This window comes from Ammospiza nelsoni, chromosome 11 (genome assembly GCF_027579445.1).
Source record: "Ammospiza nelsoni isolate bAmmNel1 chromosome 11, bAmmNel1.pri, whole genome shotgun sequence".
Lineage (NCBI taxonomy): Eukaryota > Metazoa > Chordata > Aves > Passeriformes > Passerellidae > Ammospiza > Ammospiza nelsoni.
In genome coordinates, this window is record NC_080643.1 from 21776679 (window position 1) to 21795519 (window position 18841).

The 18841-nt window shown below is 49.8% G+C and overlaps 1 protein-coding gene across 2 annotated transcripts in view; it reads right to left on the bottom strand.

The window, feature by feature from the left end:
* The window catches only part of PHF2 (PHD finger protein 2), a 54659-nt gene that overhangs the window by 23583 nt on the left and 12235 nt on the right, over positions 1-18841 (bottom strand). For both annotated transcript variants that reach the window (XM_059480398.1, XM_059480397.1), the window contains exons 2-3: positions 7037-7122; positions 787-901 (exon numbers count right to left, since the gene is read on the bottom strand). In XM_059480398.1, the coding sequence (XP_059336381.1) occupies positions 787-901; positions 7037-7122 (201 nt within the window). The remainder of the gene's footprint in view (positions 1-786; positions 902-7036; positions 7123-18841) is intronic.

The window sequence follows — 18841 nt, forward strand, 5'->3', positions numbered from 1 at the left end:
TTAGCACCATTCATTAGCCCAGTGAGAGAGCCTTTGTCACCCAGCGACTGAGTATGTCATTGTTCTGCCCAAGATGGGCACAGGCTTCAGCAAAGTCGGTAGAATTTTAAGAACTGGAGAATTCTACGCAATAAGTGGGTTAGTTTCTTATGCAAATGGATGTTCTAGGGGCCAAGCACACTCTGGTTCAGCCTGGAGAAGAGAAGGCTCTGGGGAGATCCCAGATCCACTTTTAGTGCCTAAAGGGGGCTTACAAAGAACAGCAAGAGTCAGTTTCTCCAGAGGCAGATAGTGATAGCACAAGAGAGAAGAGTTTTAAACTAGGAGAGATTTAGATTGGGTGTTGGGAAGGGATTGTTCCCTGTGAGGGTGGGCAGGCCCTGGCACAGGGTGCCCAGAGCAGCTGGGGCTGCCCCTGGATCCCTGGCAGTGCCCAAGGCCAGGCTGGACAGGGCTGGGAGCAGCCTGGGACAGTGGGAAGGGTCCCTGCCATGGCAGGGGTGGCACTGGATGGGCTTTGAGGTCCCTTCCAACCCAAACCATTCTCTGATTCCATCATCCTTGCCTTCCCAAACCCCAGCATCTATGGAAATCCACAGGCACTGGGCTCAGCTGAGAGGAGATCTGAATACAGCTGCACAAATGTGAAAAGGGGAAGAGCCTGGGACACCTGCAATCAAACAGCACTGATTCAATCACAATACTGTTCAATGCTTCCAGCACAGAGCATCCCCAGCCTCCCAGGAGCCCAGCTCTGCCCCTGCACCCCGTGCACAGCAAACCCACCTGGGGAATGTCCGGCTCCGCAGCTCCTTGATGAACACCTGGCTCCCGTTCTGCACAGGCTTCACCTCCGTTGGCTGGCCCGTGTCATGCTTATGCCAATTTCTTTTCTTTTTCACTGAAAAAGAATGAATTGGACAGCTGTGTTAAGTTGAAGGTAATTATTAAGACATTGGCAGGAAGGATGAATCTTCATTTAATTTCTCTCATGAGCAGAGTGGAGGGAACCCCCGCCACGCTGCCCTGCAGATTTTAGTATTGCTCTCAGTGCCCCATTAGACAATTGTGGTGCAGCTGAAAATCCATTACAGAGCGAGCAGTGAGCATTTTGGAGCAGAGGGCAGCAGTTGGGTAATTGCTGAGCTGCAGTGCCTGCAGCCTCACACAAGCACTGGCTCTGGACACCCTGGGCTCTCACACTGCCCCTCATCCTCACCAGGAAACTCCCTGAAATCCCCTCGGCACAACCTGCAGGATGGATCTGGGGGAATTACCATTCTGTGGGATTGCTGCATTCGTCAGGAATCACCTCAGCATAAACCTCTGTCCAGTAGTGCTGCCTTTGACACCAAGTTTGATGGGATTTTAGTGTGCCCTGCACACAGCATGGACAGGGAAGGAAAAGGAAAAGGAAAAGGAAAAGGAAAAGGAAAAGGAAAAGGAAAAGGAAAAGGAAAAGGAAAAGGAAAAGGAAAAGGAAAAGGAAAAGGAAAATTAAGTAGTTGCTAGAAGTGCAGGGAAGGGAATTTCTTATGGCTCAGAGCTGCAGCTGATTGAGGCCCCTTGACGGTGCTCCCAGTGAGGGATGGACACACAGGACAGTCCATCAGGGACAAAGGGCCAGCAGGAATGAGCACACCTGAGCCAGTCAGGTTTCAGTGTGGTTTTGCCCTGCCTCTGACAGCCAGATAACACAAAGCAAGAAAAACTGGTCCTGCTTTTTCCCTGAGTCAGCACTATCTCCCTCAGCTGTTCCTGCTTCCACAGTGAGCGCAGAGAAACTCACTTTGGTACAAAACCAGGTTTTTCCTCATTTGTATCATTTAAAGCCTCTGTTAATAAAATTCTCATATGTCACATACTTTCATTTTCCACCCTTGTTTTACATCATGAAACTCAGTGTTTCACCCCAAGTCCAGACCTCCTATCAAAACAGTGAGGAAGGGCAGCAGACTCCTCACGGATGGCACCCACTCCTCACTCTTTGCACACACACAGATCCATACACTTTTCCATTAAGAAAGGAGTCTGGAGGCTAGAGATATAACACATGAAATTTGGAAAGAGCAAATTTTGCTTTCCCAACCACAGCCCTGGAACAACTCAAGGAAAGACATCTCCCAGGGAGTCCATCCCAGGTTTTGCACAAAGCATGTTGGGTTTATTAGTTCCATGCAGGCTCCAGCCTAGCTGGAGATATTCATTAAAGCTGCTAGTTCTTTATCTTAATGACTCTCAGGCTTAGTGTATTAATTCAATGCTCCTGGTAACAAAGGAAACAAGCCTGGCTTGAATGCCAAACCTTCCTCCTCTCTCTCCCTTCCCACCCTCCGCCGCCTCCCCCTCGAAGCACATCCCAATCCACACCTCGAGTGTGCTGATTGCACTCTGAGTACAAGTTCCAGGGAAAGAGGTGTCACTTGCCACAGGAAAATTGGAGAGCTTAAGCACGTTCCTTTATTACACACCAGATAGCACAGAGCGTCGGGAAACGGAGGCGACGGATCAGTGCTGAGCGAACAAATCCACGGCAAACCAAACCTGCCACAGCCTCTGGGGAGCTCTTTGCCCTGGCACCAAGAGCTGGCAGGGGCCCAAGTTCCCCATGAACCTCCCCACCCACCTCTGCCATCCAGCTCTGCCACCCAGCCCTGCCATCCAGCCCTGCCAATTCACCTCTGCCATCCAGCTCTGCCATCCAGCTCTGCCACCCAGCTCTGCCCATTCACCTCTGCCATCCAGCCCTGCCATCCAGCCCTGCCACCCAGCTCTGCCAATTCACCTCTGCCATCCAGCTCTGCCATCCAGCTCTGCCACCCAGCTCTGCCATCCAGCTCTGCCCATTCACCTCTGCCATCCAGCTCTGCCATCCAGCTCTGCCATCCAGCCCTGCCATCCAGCTCTGCCACCCAGCTCTGCCCATTCACCTCTGCCACCCAGCTCTGCCATCCAGCTCTGCCATCCAGCCCTGCCATCCACCTCTGCCCACCCACCTCTGCCATCCACCTCTGCCCACCCACCTCTGCCATCCAGCCCTGCCATCCACCTCTGCCCACCCACCTCTGCCATCCAGCCCTGCCATCCAGCTCTGCCCACCCACCTCTGCCATCCACCTCTGCCATCCACCTCTCCCACCCAGCTCTCCCATCCAGCCCTCCTGCAGAGGCAGCCTGGATTCTCTCCCCAGAGCATTCCCCAGGAGGGGCTGTCTCCTGGACAGCAGCTGGAGTCCATTACACTGCATCAAACACTTGACCTTGGCCATTTTCTGCCACACTTTCTATACTTTGTCTTTGCCATGAGCACCACAGTAAGGACTAAAGGCTCATTCTCATGTGCAACAGATCCCAGCTGGGGCCAGAAAAGCTACTTTTTTTGTAATTTATCACAGATTTCTTTTTCTGCAGATCTTTCTGATCCAGATTTAACCTTGGAGGTCCAACACTGGAAAAAGGGAATACATTTTTACAAAACTGTATCTTAAAATGAGTAATTCACAGGTATACATATATTATTTCAAAGCTGTTTGTGTAGAAGGGATCATCAACTTGAATTCTTGGAGAGAATGAAAGGGTGGTCAGGCATGGGACGGGGCTGCCAGGGAGGGGTGGAGTCCCCATCCCTGGAAGTGCTCATGGAACTGCAGGACTCTGTGTTCCACTCAGTGCTCTGGTCTTTACAAGCTGGTGATCAGTCACAGGCTGAATTAGGTGATCTTGAAGTTTTTTCCAACCTAAATGACTGCTTGGCTTTAAAGCCCATGGTGTTCTAGCCATGACCAGGGAGCTTCCCTAGAGCAGGGATACCCAGGAGCACCCTGTGAGCTCTCCACTGATCAACAGCCAAGGCTGGAAGCACTTAAAGCCAGCCACAGCCTTTGGCTCACTTGCAGCTCTGTAACTCCACCGATTCCAAAGGATTTCTCCTGATTTTCACTGTGGCAAATGAGGCAGCAATCAAACCCAGCATTTCAGACTGTGCTATGAAAATGAGCCAAGCCTGCCCAAATGAAGCCCTTACATTTTCTTGAAATGATGTCAGAAAATGTTGGATGAGTATGGATGATTTTTCCCAAAGAGAAGTCCCTACACATTTCACTAAGCGGGAATGGCTTAAAATGCCATGTGACAGGAAGCAATCTTCTGAGAGCAGCCACTGGCCACAGTGGTAATGTGGAAAAATGTAAGGAGAGGAAAACGATTTTTAAATTTGACATCTGGAAAACATATCTGGTAGAAGGCAAGCTCCAGAAATACATGTATATTTTTAAATCCAGACAAGTTGCATAACAGACAATTGGTGTCTGTGTTTCCCTTTGCTAATCTCACAATAATTAAATCCTACCATGAACTACTGGTGCTGGAACAACTCCTACTCCTTTGCAGAGCTGATAGTGCTGGATAACGGGTCTGAACAGATTCTGGAGCAGTTAATAAGCAAAGGAAGCGATCTCCCAGCAGTGCCCAAGCCCTGCAGCAGGATATCCTCCATGCAAATTCCAGAGATGGAATTCACCAGCCAAGCCGCTCCCTCCTTCACTTCCTCCAGCTTCCAACTCCCTGGTGTACCCTGCAAGGATGGGCTAGAGTAGAACAGCCTCCTTTCTCCACAGAATCCACGACTCTACACATTAGCAGGGAGAGTTACTATGCAGCTTGTGACCTTGTCACCAAAACTCAAGGTAAGGATAGCAATGATTTATATTTAAATAAAATTTTTGCGCTTCACTTTTTGATGTTGGTGTTGCATGTCATTAAACTGCCTATGCTGTATTCAAAGAGAGAAAAGGAAGTGTCCTTGCTGTCCTGCAGAATGGATGTTGCTCTGTATTCCCACCATGCCGCATCCCCAGAGGGAAGAGGGTCAAGGGAAACCTTCTGAGACCCTGAGCTGCCCCAGATCTGCAGGCAGCAACATTGGAAGGACATGGAGCTGCTGGAGAGACCCAGAGGAGGCCCTGGAGCTGCTCCCAGGGCTGGATCCCTCTGCTCTGAGCCAGGCTGGCAGAGCTGGGGGTGCTCATGTGGAGAGGAGCAGCTCCAGGGAGAGCTCAGAGCCCCTGGCAGGGCCTGAAGGGGCTCCAGGAGAGCTGCAGAGGGACTGGGGACAGGGGATGGAGGGACAGGACACAGGGAATGGCTCCCACTGCCAGAGGGCAGGGATGGATGGGATATTGGGAATTGGGAATTGTTCCCTGTGAGGGTGGGCAGGCCCTGGCACAGGTGCCCAGAGCAGCCCCTGGATCCCTGGCAGTGCCCAAGGCCAGGCTGGGCAGGGCTGGGAGCAGCCTGGGACAGTGGGAGGTATCTGAGCCCATGGCAAGGGCTGGAACTCTGCTCCAGCAGCACTTTCTGCTGGGTTGAATGCTCTGGGACACATCCATGGATTTTTAGTTGGATAAAAATAACTGGATAGACAGAAACCTTTTAAAAAGCATCAGAATGTTGTTGTCAATTCAACTCTCTTCATCATAACTGGTATATTAAACTTGCAATCTTTTTATCAAAACTGCCATGTCTTTAATTCTGGGATGACGCACCCTAGTTTTTATAGAACTGATATTCAATTCCTGATTATAGGCTTTTGCTGCTTCTGACTGGGTTTTCCCCCTTGCCCTGAAAAGTAGGTGCCTTTCATAATTTATGTTTTTTTTTTTAAGTGAAAGAAATCAAAGTATCAGACCCATCTCAGTGTTGTGCACTGACAGACTCAGGGGGTGGAGATCCTGTGCTGCCTCTTCCCTCCTGGCTTAGGAACAGTCTGGGAGTGCCTGAAATCACCCCCTCCAATCCCAAATCATTCACTTCAAAATGATTTGTGGTTATTTGTGTAACCAGGAAAACAAAACACTAGAAAGGCTGATCCTTTCAAACCACAACATTCTGTAGGGACATCCTGATTTTGTTAAGTCCTTCAGAACCAGCCCCCCCAACAGGGATTTTGCCAGCTTCTCAATTTTGCCAGCTTCTCAGCTGGACCCTCTGGGAGACAGGAGCAGCTGCAGGTCATTCAGGTTTCCAGTTCACATTTGATTTTTAAAAAATCCCATGGAAATACAATTCCATATTTTGCCCACAAAACAAACACTTCAGACTCCACCCCATTCCCACTAGAAATTTCTTTAACAATTAAGGCAATATAGAAATAATTGCTTGGGTTAAAAGTTCTGAATTTTAACACAACAGGAGTCACTTCCCAGTCATCCCTTATTTCACACTAAATAGAAGGTCATCAGGATTCCCTCAGCTCCAGCAGATGAGCACGGTGCTCTTCCTCTGCAGGATGCCCTCAGGTTGCAGAGCAGCAGGATCCTCCCTGGCAGTGTTTCTTATTTATAATAACTGGTTTTCAAGCAAAGCATTTCATCTTTCACAGGGATTGGTTTCTTTTCTCTTTTTTTTCTCCATTGTATAATAGAAAGAATTTGTGAATTAATCTGACCAAAGCAAACACATCCCACGATTCCTTCCCAGACAAAACACCCACTGAGATCAACTGTCACTTTTACTCATGAGAATCCTTTTCCTATAAAAGAAATGCAAGAATTGGCACCCTCAGTGTATCCTACAATTTTGACTGACACTGAAATCGCTGCAATTTTATATCCAGGCCAAGCACAACAAACTGCTTCTTACTCTTCTCCTCTGCAGACAGAAAACCCCACGTAGGTTCCAAAACTCCCTGTATTAGCACTTAGCTGCCTCCACAGGGTTTTTCTAGCCCACATTACTGAGTGTGGGCACAGTTCAACCAAGGAAGGACCCTCAGTTTTTTTGTGGGGCTGGGGACTGCAGTTCTCCAGGTAAGTGCCTGCATGAGCTCACACACGTGCCTAAGGCTGCAGCAAAAGCTCCATGATCCAACCTGCAGCTTCCTCCCACCAACATCTTTCTTCACCTCCTGGTTTGAATTCCAATATTTGTGGCACATGATACTGAGGCGTGCCTTTGGTAACGACCAAAACAAAAAGCTCCTGTTGTTCAGACATCCCCACCCTGCTGCATGTCAGGGACTGGCTCACAGGGGTACTTACGGGTCGACTTTCCATGGGTTTTCTCACAATTTGGACAATGATAGATGTCAATGTCTGGTGCCTCTTCTTCTTCCACACCAACACAGCTGGAACACAAGAAGGTAAATCTGACATCAGTCCGACTATGCTCTAGCATGCCAATAAAGAATACAGCCCCACGTGTTTGCCACGTAGCTGCACTGACAAGCAGCACCCTGTACCAGCTTTGGGGCTCTGTACACTGGTACACACTGGCTTTTTGTAGCCTATATTCCTGAGGGCTTCCAAAAGCTGCCAGCCAGAAGCCCACCCAGTGGCCCACTGTGGAACTCCATGAAAATGTAGCAGAGAGACCCACAGATGTTTTTTTTTCCCCAAGGAGACTATTTTGCACCTGCACAGAGTTCTCCCAGTACCGTCCCACACAAACCCGATTAACAAAACAAACACACCTTCACAAAGTATGTGTGGGCAGCTGTGAAGCACCAGAGGGATCTTGGCAAGGGATACCATGTGCACAACTTCCACAGGTCCCACCTCTGCTGCAATGCAGGAGGATGAGGAGGTGGAGCAGACACCCAGCCCAGCACTCCCACCGAGGTGGGTTTGGATGGGACACACCAGCAGCAGCCCTGGGCATGCCCATGGACAATCCCTTGGGAGCACAGGCTGGGGAGGAGCCAGGCACACAGCTGACCATTGAAGCACCCAGGACAAGAAGCTGCTGCACAGTCCAAGTGCCAAGCAGCCAGCCAAAGAATCCAGGTGCAGCTTGGCACTGTCCTGGCCACGGAGGAAGGGCAAAGGGGGCTCTGCCCCTGCTGCCTGTGTCAGGAGCAGCCCAGGCTGCAGGGCACCACACAGGGAAAAGGGGAAAAGGGCTCTGTGGGGTGCTGTGGGATCCATCCCTGTGCCTTGGCTCCGTGGGAGCTTAGCTAGGTGAGATCACCCACCAGGGGCATCAGAGGCACCCTAAGCTCCTGCACAAGGAAGGCTGGATCACACCGTGCCCAGAGCTCTCCTGGGCTTTCTCCATCTCCTGAAATGCCTCCCCAGTGCTCTGCAGGGAGCAGGGAACAGCTGCCAGTGCTCTGAATCAGCAGAGAGCACCTCTCAGTGCCCCTCAGCTCACAGAGAACAACAGCACTGCTTTTCTGCCAAGGAAAAGGCATGGGCAGGGGTCACACGGTGCCACCTCCATGCACAAGGCCACATTCTATCTCCTGGCATTCCCCAGCAGGGCTGAGCACTGACGAGAGCAGGAGTTCAGAGTTTATGGTTCCTGTTTCTGCACGGAGGAAGCAGAGCAGAGGATGGCTGCTCCAGCCCAAAGCCAGGCAGCAGAGTGAGCCAGTTCCACCAAGCACCTCCTACAACCTCTCAGAGCATTCTTGCTCCGTTCAAGCCCTGCAGGACACCAGTATGTCCAAAAATCGTTCAGCAATGGGAGAAATTCACACAGGGTGGACACAGCAGCAGCACCTGGTGCTGGTCCAGAAGCAGGAAAGCCATGACCTGGGTGATGATAAAGGAGGATAACACACAATCCTGTGCCCACCCTCCCATGAGAGTCCTGGACCCACTCCCTGAGGGCTCTGGGTGCCCCTGGCAGGGTGTACAGGTGTCCCAGAGCCAACACAAGCGCACCTGGGGCAGGGCAGCAGCTGCTCAAACGCGAGCCCCCCGTGCCAGAGGTGGCTTTGAAGCCCTGCTGACCCCGAGGCCCTGGGTGGCGCACGTCACCATCGCAAACCACAGACACACCTGCTGCACAGAGCAGCAGCAACAACACCAGGGCTGCAACCACGCTGGGAGAGGCCAAACTAGCTAAGATACAGCAGCACATCCTTTTTATATCCATTGTAACTGTTGTGTCAGAATAAGATCCTGCCAGAAACCTTGGTAGATATGGTGCCCCTGTTGCAACTGTCAGTGTGGGAGCCAGCTCCCTTCAAAACAAAGAGCCCAGGGTGACAGAAGCTCTGCAACTAAAGCCAGAGACACTCTCATCTCTGTGAAGTCACACTGGGAACAGAAAACATTATTTTGGAATTTTTTTCATTAAACAGCAGCATTTTTTATTTGAAAAAATACAAAATTATTGTGTGTCCTTGGGAAGCCAGCACAGAAGTTTGCCAACAGGAAAAATCACCATCACAACTATCCAGTCCTCAGAATCCTGTACATATATAGAGAAAAAAATCAGATGGGTAGAAAATACCAGAAAAAATAGTAGAAAAATACCAGATTAATCAGTAGAAAAATCAAACAAACCTTGGTAGATTAGGGCAAGTGTAAGAGAATGTAGAAGATTCCTCTACCCACAAAGCTGTGTCAGCTGCTTATGCCCCTGGATTCAGCTGGCTAAGCTCAGTAAAGGTATGGATTAGGCTCTCCACAAGAGCTTGAAAACGCTATATTTAGCTAAAGTAAGGAGATGAGATCCTTGGCACGGCACGGGAGGAGGTTAGAGCAGCTGTGGCACAGGGCAATGGCTGCAGCATGGTGGGAGCCATTGTTCTGAGAGAGTCAAACATCTGACAGAACAACCAGAGAAGTAAAAATAACTGACCTCAAACTCCAGCGGGCCCCTGCAAGACACACTCAACTTTTCCGACTACAGCATGGCTTTGGAATAAGGTTTGGCCACTTACAGCTCCTCACAGGGAGAAGCTGCTGCCCTCTCTGTGTGGGAAACTGGGAAATGTCCAAGGGATCTCCCAGCTGAACTGCCTCGGGACATCAGGAACCAAAACACCAACCCACTCCAGGCTGTGCTGCTCCTCTCAGCCAGCAGAGCTGGGCTCTCCAGGCACTGCCTCCAGCAGGACTTTTGGTGCCTCCACATGGATATAGGCACAGGAAACCAAATTCCCACCAAAAGCTAAGGCCAGACTGCCAGACAGCCCAGGCAAGCATTCCTGCCAGCAGAGGAACAAGGTTTTCCCTGTTGGTTTCCTTGTTGGTTTCCTTGTTTCCCTGCTGCCTGTGCTGGGTTTACAGCCAAGATTTGGGTGGCAGGGGGCCGTGACTGAGACCCTTGGGTTGGTCTGTGCATTTCCACCTGGGAACAAAAAGCAGAAGGGGACTGCCAGCTGTGGTAGAAGCAGAGCCTAGTTCTGAAGCATCTCCTACCCAATTTACTGGTTTTTCTCAGGGTGGCTAATCACCAATAATCTAGAATGAAAGCATTTCTCCAGCTGAAGAAAGCCAAGTCACCTACAGTGACTGAACAGCGTTCTCCCCCTCGGCCCCTGAGGTGCAGCACACTTGGCACTCTGTGGTTTGCAGCTATTGGGGTTTCCCATGGGAACACTCACTCTGGTCCCTCCAGGCTTTTATCTCAGCCCCATTTGCTCAAGGGAAACATCAAAAAGACCCAAACCAAGCACTTGAAAATGATCAGATGGGGCTAAAGGCAGCTGGGATGGGATCACAGCCAGTGCCTGATCACAGCCAGTGCTTGATCCTGGGATCGGGCAGTGTGTTTGGGATCGGGCAGTGTGTTTGGGATCTGAGCAGTGTGTTTGGGATCTGAGCAGTGTGTTTGGGATCTGAGCAGTGTGTCTGGGATCCAGGCAGCGTGTCTGGGATCCAGGCAGTGTGTTTGGGACCTGAGCAGTGTGTTTGGGATCCAGGCAGTGTGTTTGGGATTGGGCAGTGTGTTTGGGATTGGGCAGTGTGCTCAGGATCCAGGCAGTGTGTTTGGGATCCAGGCAGTGTGCTCAGGAGCAGGATCCCACAGTGTCAGTGTAGGACCTGGGTGCATTACCACTGTCAGGGAAGAACCGAGAAAAGCTCTCAGTAGTACTGTTGAGTTAGAAGGAAAAAAAATTTGCTTGGTTAAGGACAGAACCACAGAGCCATGGAATTGTTTAGGTTGCAAAAGCCCTCAATGACCTTTTAGTCCAGCCATTCCCCAGCACTGCCAAGGCCAGCACTGACCCATGTCCCCAGCGGCCACATCCACAGGGCTGTTAAATCCCCAGGGATGGGGACTCCAGCACTGCCCTGGGCAGCTGTGCCAGGGCTGGATAATTCTTTTGTGAGAGAAAACCCTTCCCAGACACCCCACAACGCCCCTCCCTTGCTGTGCCGTGGCCATTGATGCCTGAGGGGCTGCAGCCCTGCCAGCAGGAGCTGGGGATGCGCCTGCAGTGCAGGGCAGGGATGCGGGATGCTGGAGCAGCAGCCACCACCACCTCTCACAGCTCAAAGAGCCTTTCTGCCCAAACACAGCAAAGATGGCCTAAGAGATTAATTGTCCTGCATCCAGGAATCTTGTTGGAACAATTTCAACCAACCTAATGGTTGATTTTTAAATGGTCGTTAAGTGATTTAACTCATGTTGAGGGAGTGTAAGACTAATTTGATAATGAGATAAAAGGGAAATATTATTAAAAATGTATTTAAATTTCACCAAAACTGTTGTAGGGAAAAAAATAATAATGACAAGTAAAGGCTTTGATATTGCAGCTGTTTAAGCTGATATCTCACCCACGTTACACAGACTTAAAGGAGAATTAGCACATTAGAAGCTTTTGCAGTCAGAGGCTACAAATTACATTTTTATTAGAAACTCTGCCCTTTGCCACTTTAAAATGAAATTGCTTCTGTGTTTGCAGTGAAGAGATGTTCAAGTTTCAATATTCTGATAAAGTTAACAATGATTTTTTTTATTATGCAGGCAACACTAATAAAAGGTAAGTAAACTAAACTGGTTTTACAGCATGAATGTTTCTGGCAACCTTGGGTTGTCATCTGCAGGGAGGTGACATTTTAAGTAGCTTCAGGAGAAAAATTAACCCACATAGTGTCTGTTCTATCCAAACCATGTCACCTCCATTATTAACCAGAAGACAGTATAGAAAAATATGAAAAATAAAATAAACAAGAAAAAGACTCTTAGATGGGGAAGAAAATCCAATCTAGAAAAACAGAAATAGAGCTGAAGAAAAAATATCGGCTAATATCCCTTCCCTTCCCTTCCCTTCCCTTCCCTTCCCTTCCCTTCCCTTCCCTTCCCTTCCCTTCCCTTCCCTTCCCTTCCCTTCCCTTCCCTTCCCTTCCCTTCCCTTCCCTTCCCTTCCCTTCCCTTCCCTTCCCTTCCCTTCCCTTCCCTTCCCTTCCCTTCCCTTCCCTTCCCTTCTCCATCCCAGCTCATGAGGACAAATCATCAAAGGTCTCTGAAGCTCAGAGGAGCTCACAGCATTTTTACAGGTCCCAATTAGTGATTACCCTGGGCTCGTCCCTGGGTGTGTCACCAGTCACAGCGTGCACAATAACGCTCCTCCTTAACAAGGTGCAATTTCACTTCTGTAATTTCTACAGAAGACACCTGTCCAGTTCCAGGAGCCCCTATCACCTGGACAAAGCCATAGGTGCTGCAGGAAGCAGCACTGTCCAGCAGTGGACAGGCTCACACTTCATGTTTTGATGCCAGGCCAAAGTTAAGTGTCCATCCCAGCACCCAGAAATGCAACAGCCAACAAGAGAAGTTAATAAAAGAGCAAAAGGGGAAAGAGTGAGGCTGTTTTGAGAGCAAGGAAATTAGTTGTTCCATGAGTTCATCTCTTCTGGGCTGTTGTCCTGGTGGCTTTACAGGGTGAGAGAGAACTCTGACCAGAGCTCTCTCCTGTGTGCTCTCCAGTGTCTCCAGAGCAAACAAACAAGCTTTTTCCTAAGCAGAAGGATTTGTCTCATCTAATCAGTCACATGTTTTCATGAAATAGAGATTTTGGAGAGCTGAGGACTGCTGTCAGCTAGGGTTAAAGCAAAGCAGCGAGCTCAGGAGTCATTCAGGAGAACAGGGACACAAGCTGGTGTTACTCCAGCAGGAGACCCAAGACCAAGGAGAGCAGGAGGAACCCAGGCGCTGGTGTGGGCACAGGGCTGAGCGTGCCCTGCATGGATGTCTCTAATTAAGGCCTAAATGAGAGAGAACTCATTGTACTGGACAGACAGGGTTTCACATCCCCTCTCATTCACTCACAGAAACACAAATGTGGAGAGAAAGGGGTGGGAGAAGGGAAAAGGGAAAAGGGAAAAGGGAAAAGGGAAAAGGGAAAAGGGAAAAGGGAAAAGGGAAAAGGGAAAAGGCCTCCTCTTGCAAACTGAACAGTCCCTGCAAGGAGCCCAGCAGTTTCAGCCACACCTGGATGCAGGCACAGGGACAATCCCCACTGCTTATCAGATTGCTTGAACTGCTTTTCATCCCAGGAAATGAGCTCAGCTTTTTGACTCGGTTTCCCCCCTGCAGGCAGCAGCCCCACCAGCACCTGCCCCACGGCCCGAGGCTGCTGCTGTGGAATGGACAAACTCTCATTCAGTGCTTTGGAAATGTCCAGCTCTGTGCAAGAGCTGAGCTCTGCTGCCCACACAGACGGCTTTCAGAGGCCTCATAAAATCACGGAATATCCTCAGCTCAAAGGAGCCACAAAGACCATGGAGCCCAGCCCCTGTCCCTGCCCAGACCCCCCAACAATCCCACCCTGGGCATCCCTGGCAGTGCTGCCCAAAGGCTCCTGCAGCTCTGGCAGCCTCGGGGCCGTGCCCGTTCCCTGGGGAGCCTGGGCAGGGCCAGCACCCTCTGGGGGAAGAACCTTGCCCTGAGATCACCCTGACCCTCCCTGGCACAGCTCCAGCTGTTCCCTCAAGTCACCAGAGACTCAGAGCCTCCAAATAAGTAAGGAGATATTTGTGAGGGCTGCAGGGGCCTCTGCAAGTCTGCACTGCTCTAAGGGCTCTCAGGCTGGTACATAACTCTCACTGCCATCACTTGAATTCCACCAGTGAAACACTGTTCAGGATGACCAAGGTTTTTAGGGAGCCATCTCCTGTGTGTGTCGAAATCAACAGCTACAAAGACAATCTGACAATGCTCCTTCAAACCAAGCAGTTCTGATACCAGCATGAGGTGAAACAACAGCAGCAAAGATGTGCATCCACCACAACATTCCAGATCCACCAAGACAACTGGGATGTCTTCCTTCCATCCTTATTTCTGGGCCTTGGTGAACCACTATGGTTATTTCTGGGGCTGGCGAGAGGAGCTCTGTCTTCAATCAGAAACTGAGACCAAAACAAAGCCAAAGTCCACTTACAGGACAGGAGCCTTGGGCTGAGGGCTCCTCAAGGGAAGCTGTGTCCCAGCTGGGGAGATGCCCACGGCAGCAGGGCTCTGTCCTTTCCAAAGCACATCTGCTGCAGGCCCCTGAGCCACACACACACAGGTACAACTGGTGACTCTGTGCTTTGCCTTGCTATAAATAATAAGGTTTCATTTCCTTCACAGAGCTTTTGATTTGTTTCCTTTGGGAGACTCACGGGTTATAATGGCATTAATTCCTATTTGCCAACCTTGTCCTTATAAATGAGGATCTTCATTAAAGGAATGTTAAGCGATGAGTACTATAATTAGGACAGATTTAAAATGCAGTGTGCCTAAATCAGACTACCTAAGATGTTATCTTTTTTATTAAGATATAATTTGAAGGAGAATTACTGCTTAGTTTAGAATGAATTACATTTTCCAACAAGCTCTTCTCACTGAGGGAATGTACAGAGCAAGGAAAAACACCCTGCTGCAGAAGTGAAGCCCACTCTGAATCCTGATCCCTACTGCTGGCAGATGACTCTCTCATGAAACACACGTGGTAGAAAAGTGCTGGATGAGACTCTTTTCCCCCTAATTATTTTATGTCAACTCAAAATTCTATTCAACTTGCTGTCATGTAATTGAAAATAATTAAAGACTTAGAGAGTGACCCCAACAATCCATCACACAATTCCAGCTGACTGCAATGCCTGTCATCCTCAATGACCTCAGAGGCAACACCTTGAAGAGGTGAACACCTTCACCACTGACTGGGGAGAATGTCCCATGCCCTTTTTTGCACAGGAACATATCTCCCGCCCTATCCCCTGGCAGTGCCAGCCCCATCCTCTGGCACGTGAAAGACCTGAGCTGGACACAGACACCTGTGGAGCCACTGCTGTGCCAGGTGCTGCTGCTGCTGCTGCTGCAAACTGGGCTCAGCCTGTCCAGCAGAGAACCTGCTCAGCCCTGTGTGGTTACAGCTGCCCTGATGTTTGTTCTCCTTCTCAGCACTGGGTTTCCCAAAAGCAGATGGGAAATAAGCCAAGAGGAAGGGAAACAGAGAAAGAGAGTGGTAAAAAGCAGGAATAAAACAAAACTGAAGGAAAAAATTGCCAAGCCCAAAATAAAGGTCCCAAATTCTTGACCCAAAAGGTCAAGAAGTCCATTAAACAAACGGAACAAAAATATCTCTCCTCTCAAAATCATTCTGTTAGGTTTCATTTATTCCTTGTGTAACTTCACTCAAAGAAGTGGCACTGGTCCACAACAGAAATCTGGCCACATGCAAAACTGTTTCCAGGCTGGGTAGCCACACTGCTGCTGCAGGGAGCAAGAAGGGCTCATCCCAGCCTGGGAGCAGGGCAGGTGACAGAGCAGATGACACGACTGTGCAGGCCAGGGCATCCCATCCGGGCCCTGAGGTGCTGCAGGAGCTCCCGGCCAGGGGCTGAGCCAACAGGCTGCAGGTGTGAGAAGTGAACTGGTCTGCACATGCCTTGTCTCGGCTGCTTTCTTCCTCTCTCCCACTCCTTTCACCAGCCACCCTCTGTTCTCTGTGTACGGTTTCTATTTCATCTTCAACTGACACGCAGGTGTCAGCCAGGGCCACAGAGGCAGCAGAGCTGACACCCACCCCACTCAGGGTGACACCATCCACACAGCTCGGCTCTGCTGCCACACAGCTCCACACAGCTGCACCTGAGCACACACTGCACTCGGCAGAGCTCAGAAACAAAGCCAGTGAGCAGGCAGCACACATCCCAGCTCAGCCACAGCCAGGGGCAGTGCAGGGCCCTGCCCACAGCTCATCTCTCCAGCCTGAGGCACTCAGCCCCGGGACCAACACAGCAGCCCCTCCACCCATGGCCCGCACAGGACCCTTGGCCCAGCAGAGTGACAGAATCACAGAATCACTTACACTGGAAAAGAACCTGAAGGACATGGAGCGCAACCGTTCCCCAGCATTGCCAGTGCCACCACCAATCCATGTCCCCAAAGCCTTTCTGCTCCACCCCAAGGGAAGCAGCAGCTCCACACCCTGATGGAGCCCATAGCACTGGCGGCTGTTGCCAGTTTGCTCCATGGACTAGCCTGACACTCACAAGCTCCATCTCCTCAGGCTGCCATCCCCACAGGACACTCCCAACCAGAGCCTCTGCCAGCAGAGTAACCTCTCCCATGGGGCTTCCCCATGGCTGAGATCTACACACAAATGGGGTGCACACCAAGGTTCTGCTGCCGAGGTCACTGAGAGCTTTACAGAGCAAAGGGCACTTGCAAGGGGAGTCCTGCCCTGGGGCTCTGCCTAGGTGCAAACGCTGTGCCAGGTTTGTGGCCACACACTGGAAAGTGGGCTCATGCACAAAACTGCCCTTTACCCTTCCTCCCTCCGGCTCCCAGCTCATCCCAGTCTGCACAGACAACTCTCCACACCCCTAAAAACCTCCTTTTCTATCTCCAAACATACTGCAAAACTTCTCTATGGAATTAGTGCTTGGGTTGATCAAATAAATCCTCGCTTATCTGCTGCACATAATTGGAGGCTGGAGTGATGGAGCGGATTCTCTCACACACACTGAGGCAAGCACAGCAGGAAGCAAAAGATCCCAGGAATGGACTGATTTTCATGAGCACTTCAGAAGCCACAGGCTGTATTCTGCCCAGTGCAGAAGGGAGTAGGAAAGAGAATTGTCTCAGGGAAAATAATCCTTGAATTATTGTATGACCAACAAAACTCTGTGATATTGGTGTCTCAGCACTCCTTCCGCAGGCAATGTGTCACCTCAGCTGTTGCCCACTGCTCCACGAGAGCTCCGGGAGGCAGCCCCTGGGAACAGCCCCCTGTCAGACCAGCCTTGTACAAACCCAGCACAATTCATCCTCCACAGAGAAGTGCTGGAATCCAGGCTTCATGTGTTTTCACTCACAGGGCACCTTCTTCCCAAGCACAGGTCAAACTACTTTACAAAAATATCTACTATTAGCATGTGCCTTTTGTTCCTCAGCAAAAACCAACCAGTGACATTGTATAAAAGAAATATCACCCACCCTGGAAAAAAAGAAATCAACCAAACAGAAATAAATGAAGTTTCTAGACTGCAGCAACCTGCACCTACTGCACAGCCCAAGTCTTTGCCAGCATCACACTGTTATGTGGCCTAACTAGAACCTGTGCATGCCAGCAACAAATCTGTTATTCAGAGCTGGAATTCAGAACCCCCAAAATCAGCCAGGGCTCACTGCTCAGTTCCTTGAGACTCTACAGAATGAGGTCTCAGTTTCAAGTTTCAGTACAACACATCACAAGCTGCCAACTCTCTAACCAGGATGTATCAGAACCCGAGAGACCAACAGAGCCAACTCCCAAGGCAGAGTGGCCATGGCAGAGTGAGCCCTGACAGCCACAGCCCAGCGTGGCAGCACTGCCAATGAGACTGGATTCAACCTCAGCCTTCTCTGCTGGCCCAAGCATCTGAAGACTATAAGCATCTCTATCAGGAATGGCACCCCACAAGTGGCAAGGCAGGCAGGCCACCTTTCTGGGAGAGCCCCACAGCAGAGGGAATCCCAAAAGTTGGGCTAAACCTAAGCCCTGAGGAGCAGCAGCCAGGATCAGCTGTGCTGCAGTGCAAACCTGTGTTTACCAAGCACTGCTCGGTAAAACATTCTTTATGCTCTGCCCTCTGCAATTCCAGGAATTACCTTTAAAAATGAGCACATACACTCCAGGAAATCGGCCTGCAAACCCTTACACACTGACTGCAGCCTTGCCCTGACCCTGTTGTTCCACTTCTCCCTCCAACAGGAACATTACTGCAAATAAATGCCACTGCTGGAACATCAGCTGTGCAGGACACACAGCTCACCAAACCCCTGTAACACTGGCCTGTTACAGACCCACACCTGCAACACACGGATCCCTCTGGAATTCCTGATTTTGTGACTTGTCCTCCAAAAGCCACAACACTCTGAGCAACACCACTCCTTTGCTTTCATGTTCCCTCTCACTCCTCCTGAGCATCTGCTCCCCCTGCGTGTCACATCCACACCACACGTACAGCAGGAGCAGGCTGGGCATGGGCAGTGTCCGACTAAATGGCAGATAAATGCAAATAAACTAAGCACCAGCAAAGCCACAGACATCACTGACTTTGTACAGCAACAACTACCTGTACCTGTGTACTTACACATCCATGTATGTATTGATACACATTAATACAAATCTGAGTACTGTGTGTGTTTGATTTGCTTTAATTGTGACACCCATTTATATAACTTACTTTTAAATCTGAGGTAACTTATCACTGTAATTTGCATAAGCATGCTCAGATCTTGCTAAAAATACTGATCAATATTGGTCAGGTTGGTTGTCCTTTTCAGTCACAGGACCATTTTGATGTATTCTTTATAGATACATATAAGCATATAAACACATGGCAATCCTGATAGTACCCCAAAGTTATCTTTTCATGCTTTGTTTTGCATGGCAAACACTCTGAACCAACTGCAACAACTGCAATGCTCACAGGGGAAGCTCCAAAATGAGCAGATAGTACAACAAGGAGGGAGAAGGAACAGGAATGGTTTTCACTGTCATATTTACAAAGAACTTACTATATTAAACCCAACAACTACACAATTAAAGAATGATAAATTATTAACAGAACCTTCAAACCATTCTTGGCTGTCCCTGTTGTTGACACACATAACCCGCTCTTGTACCTTAA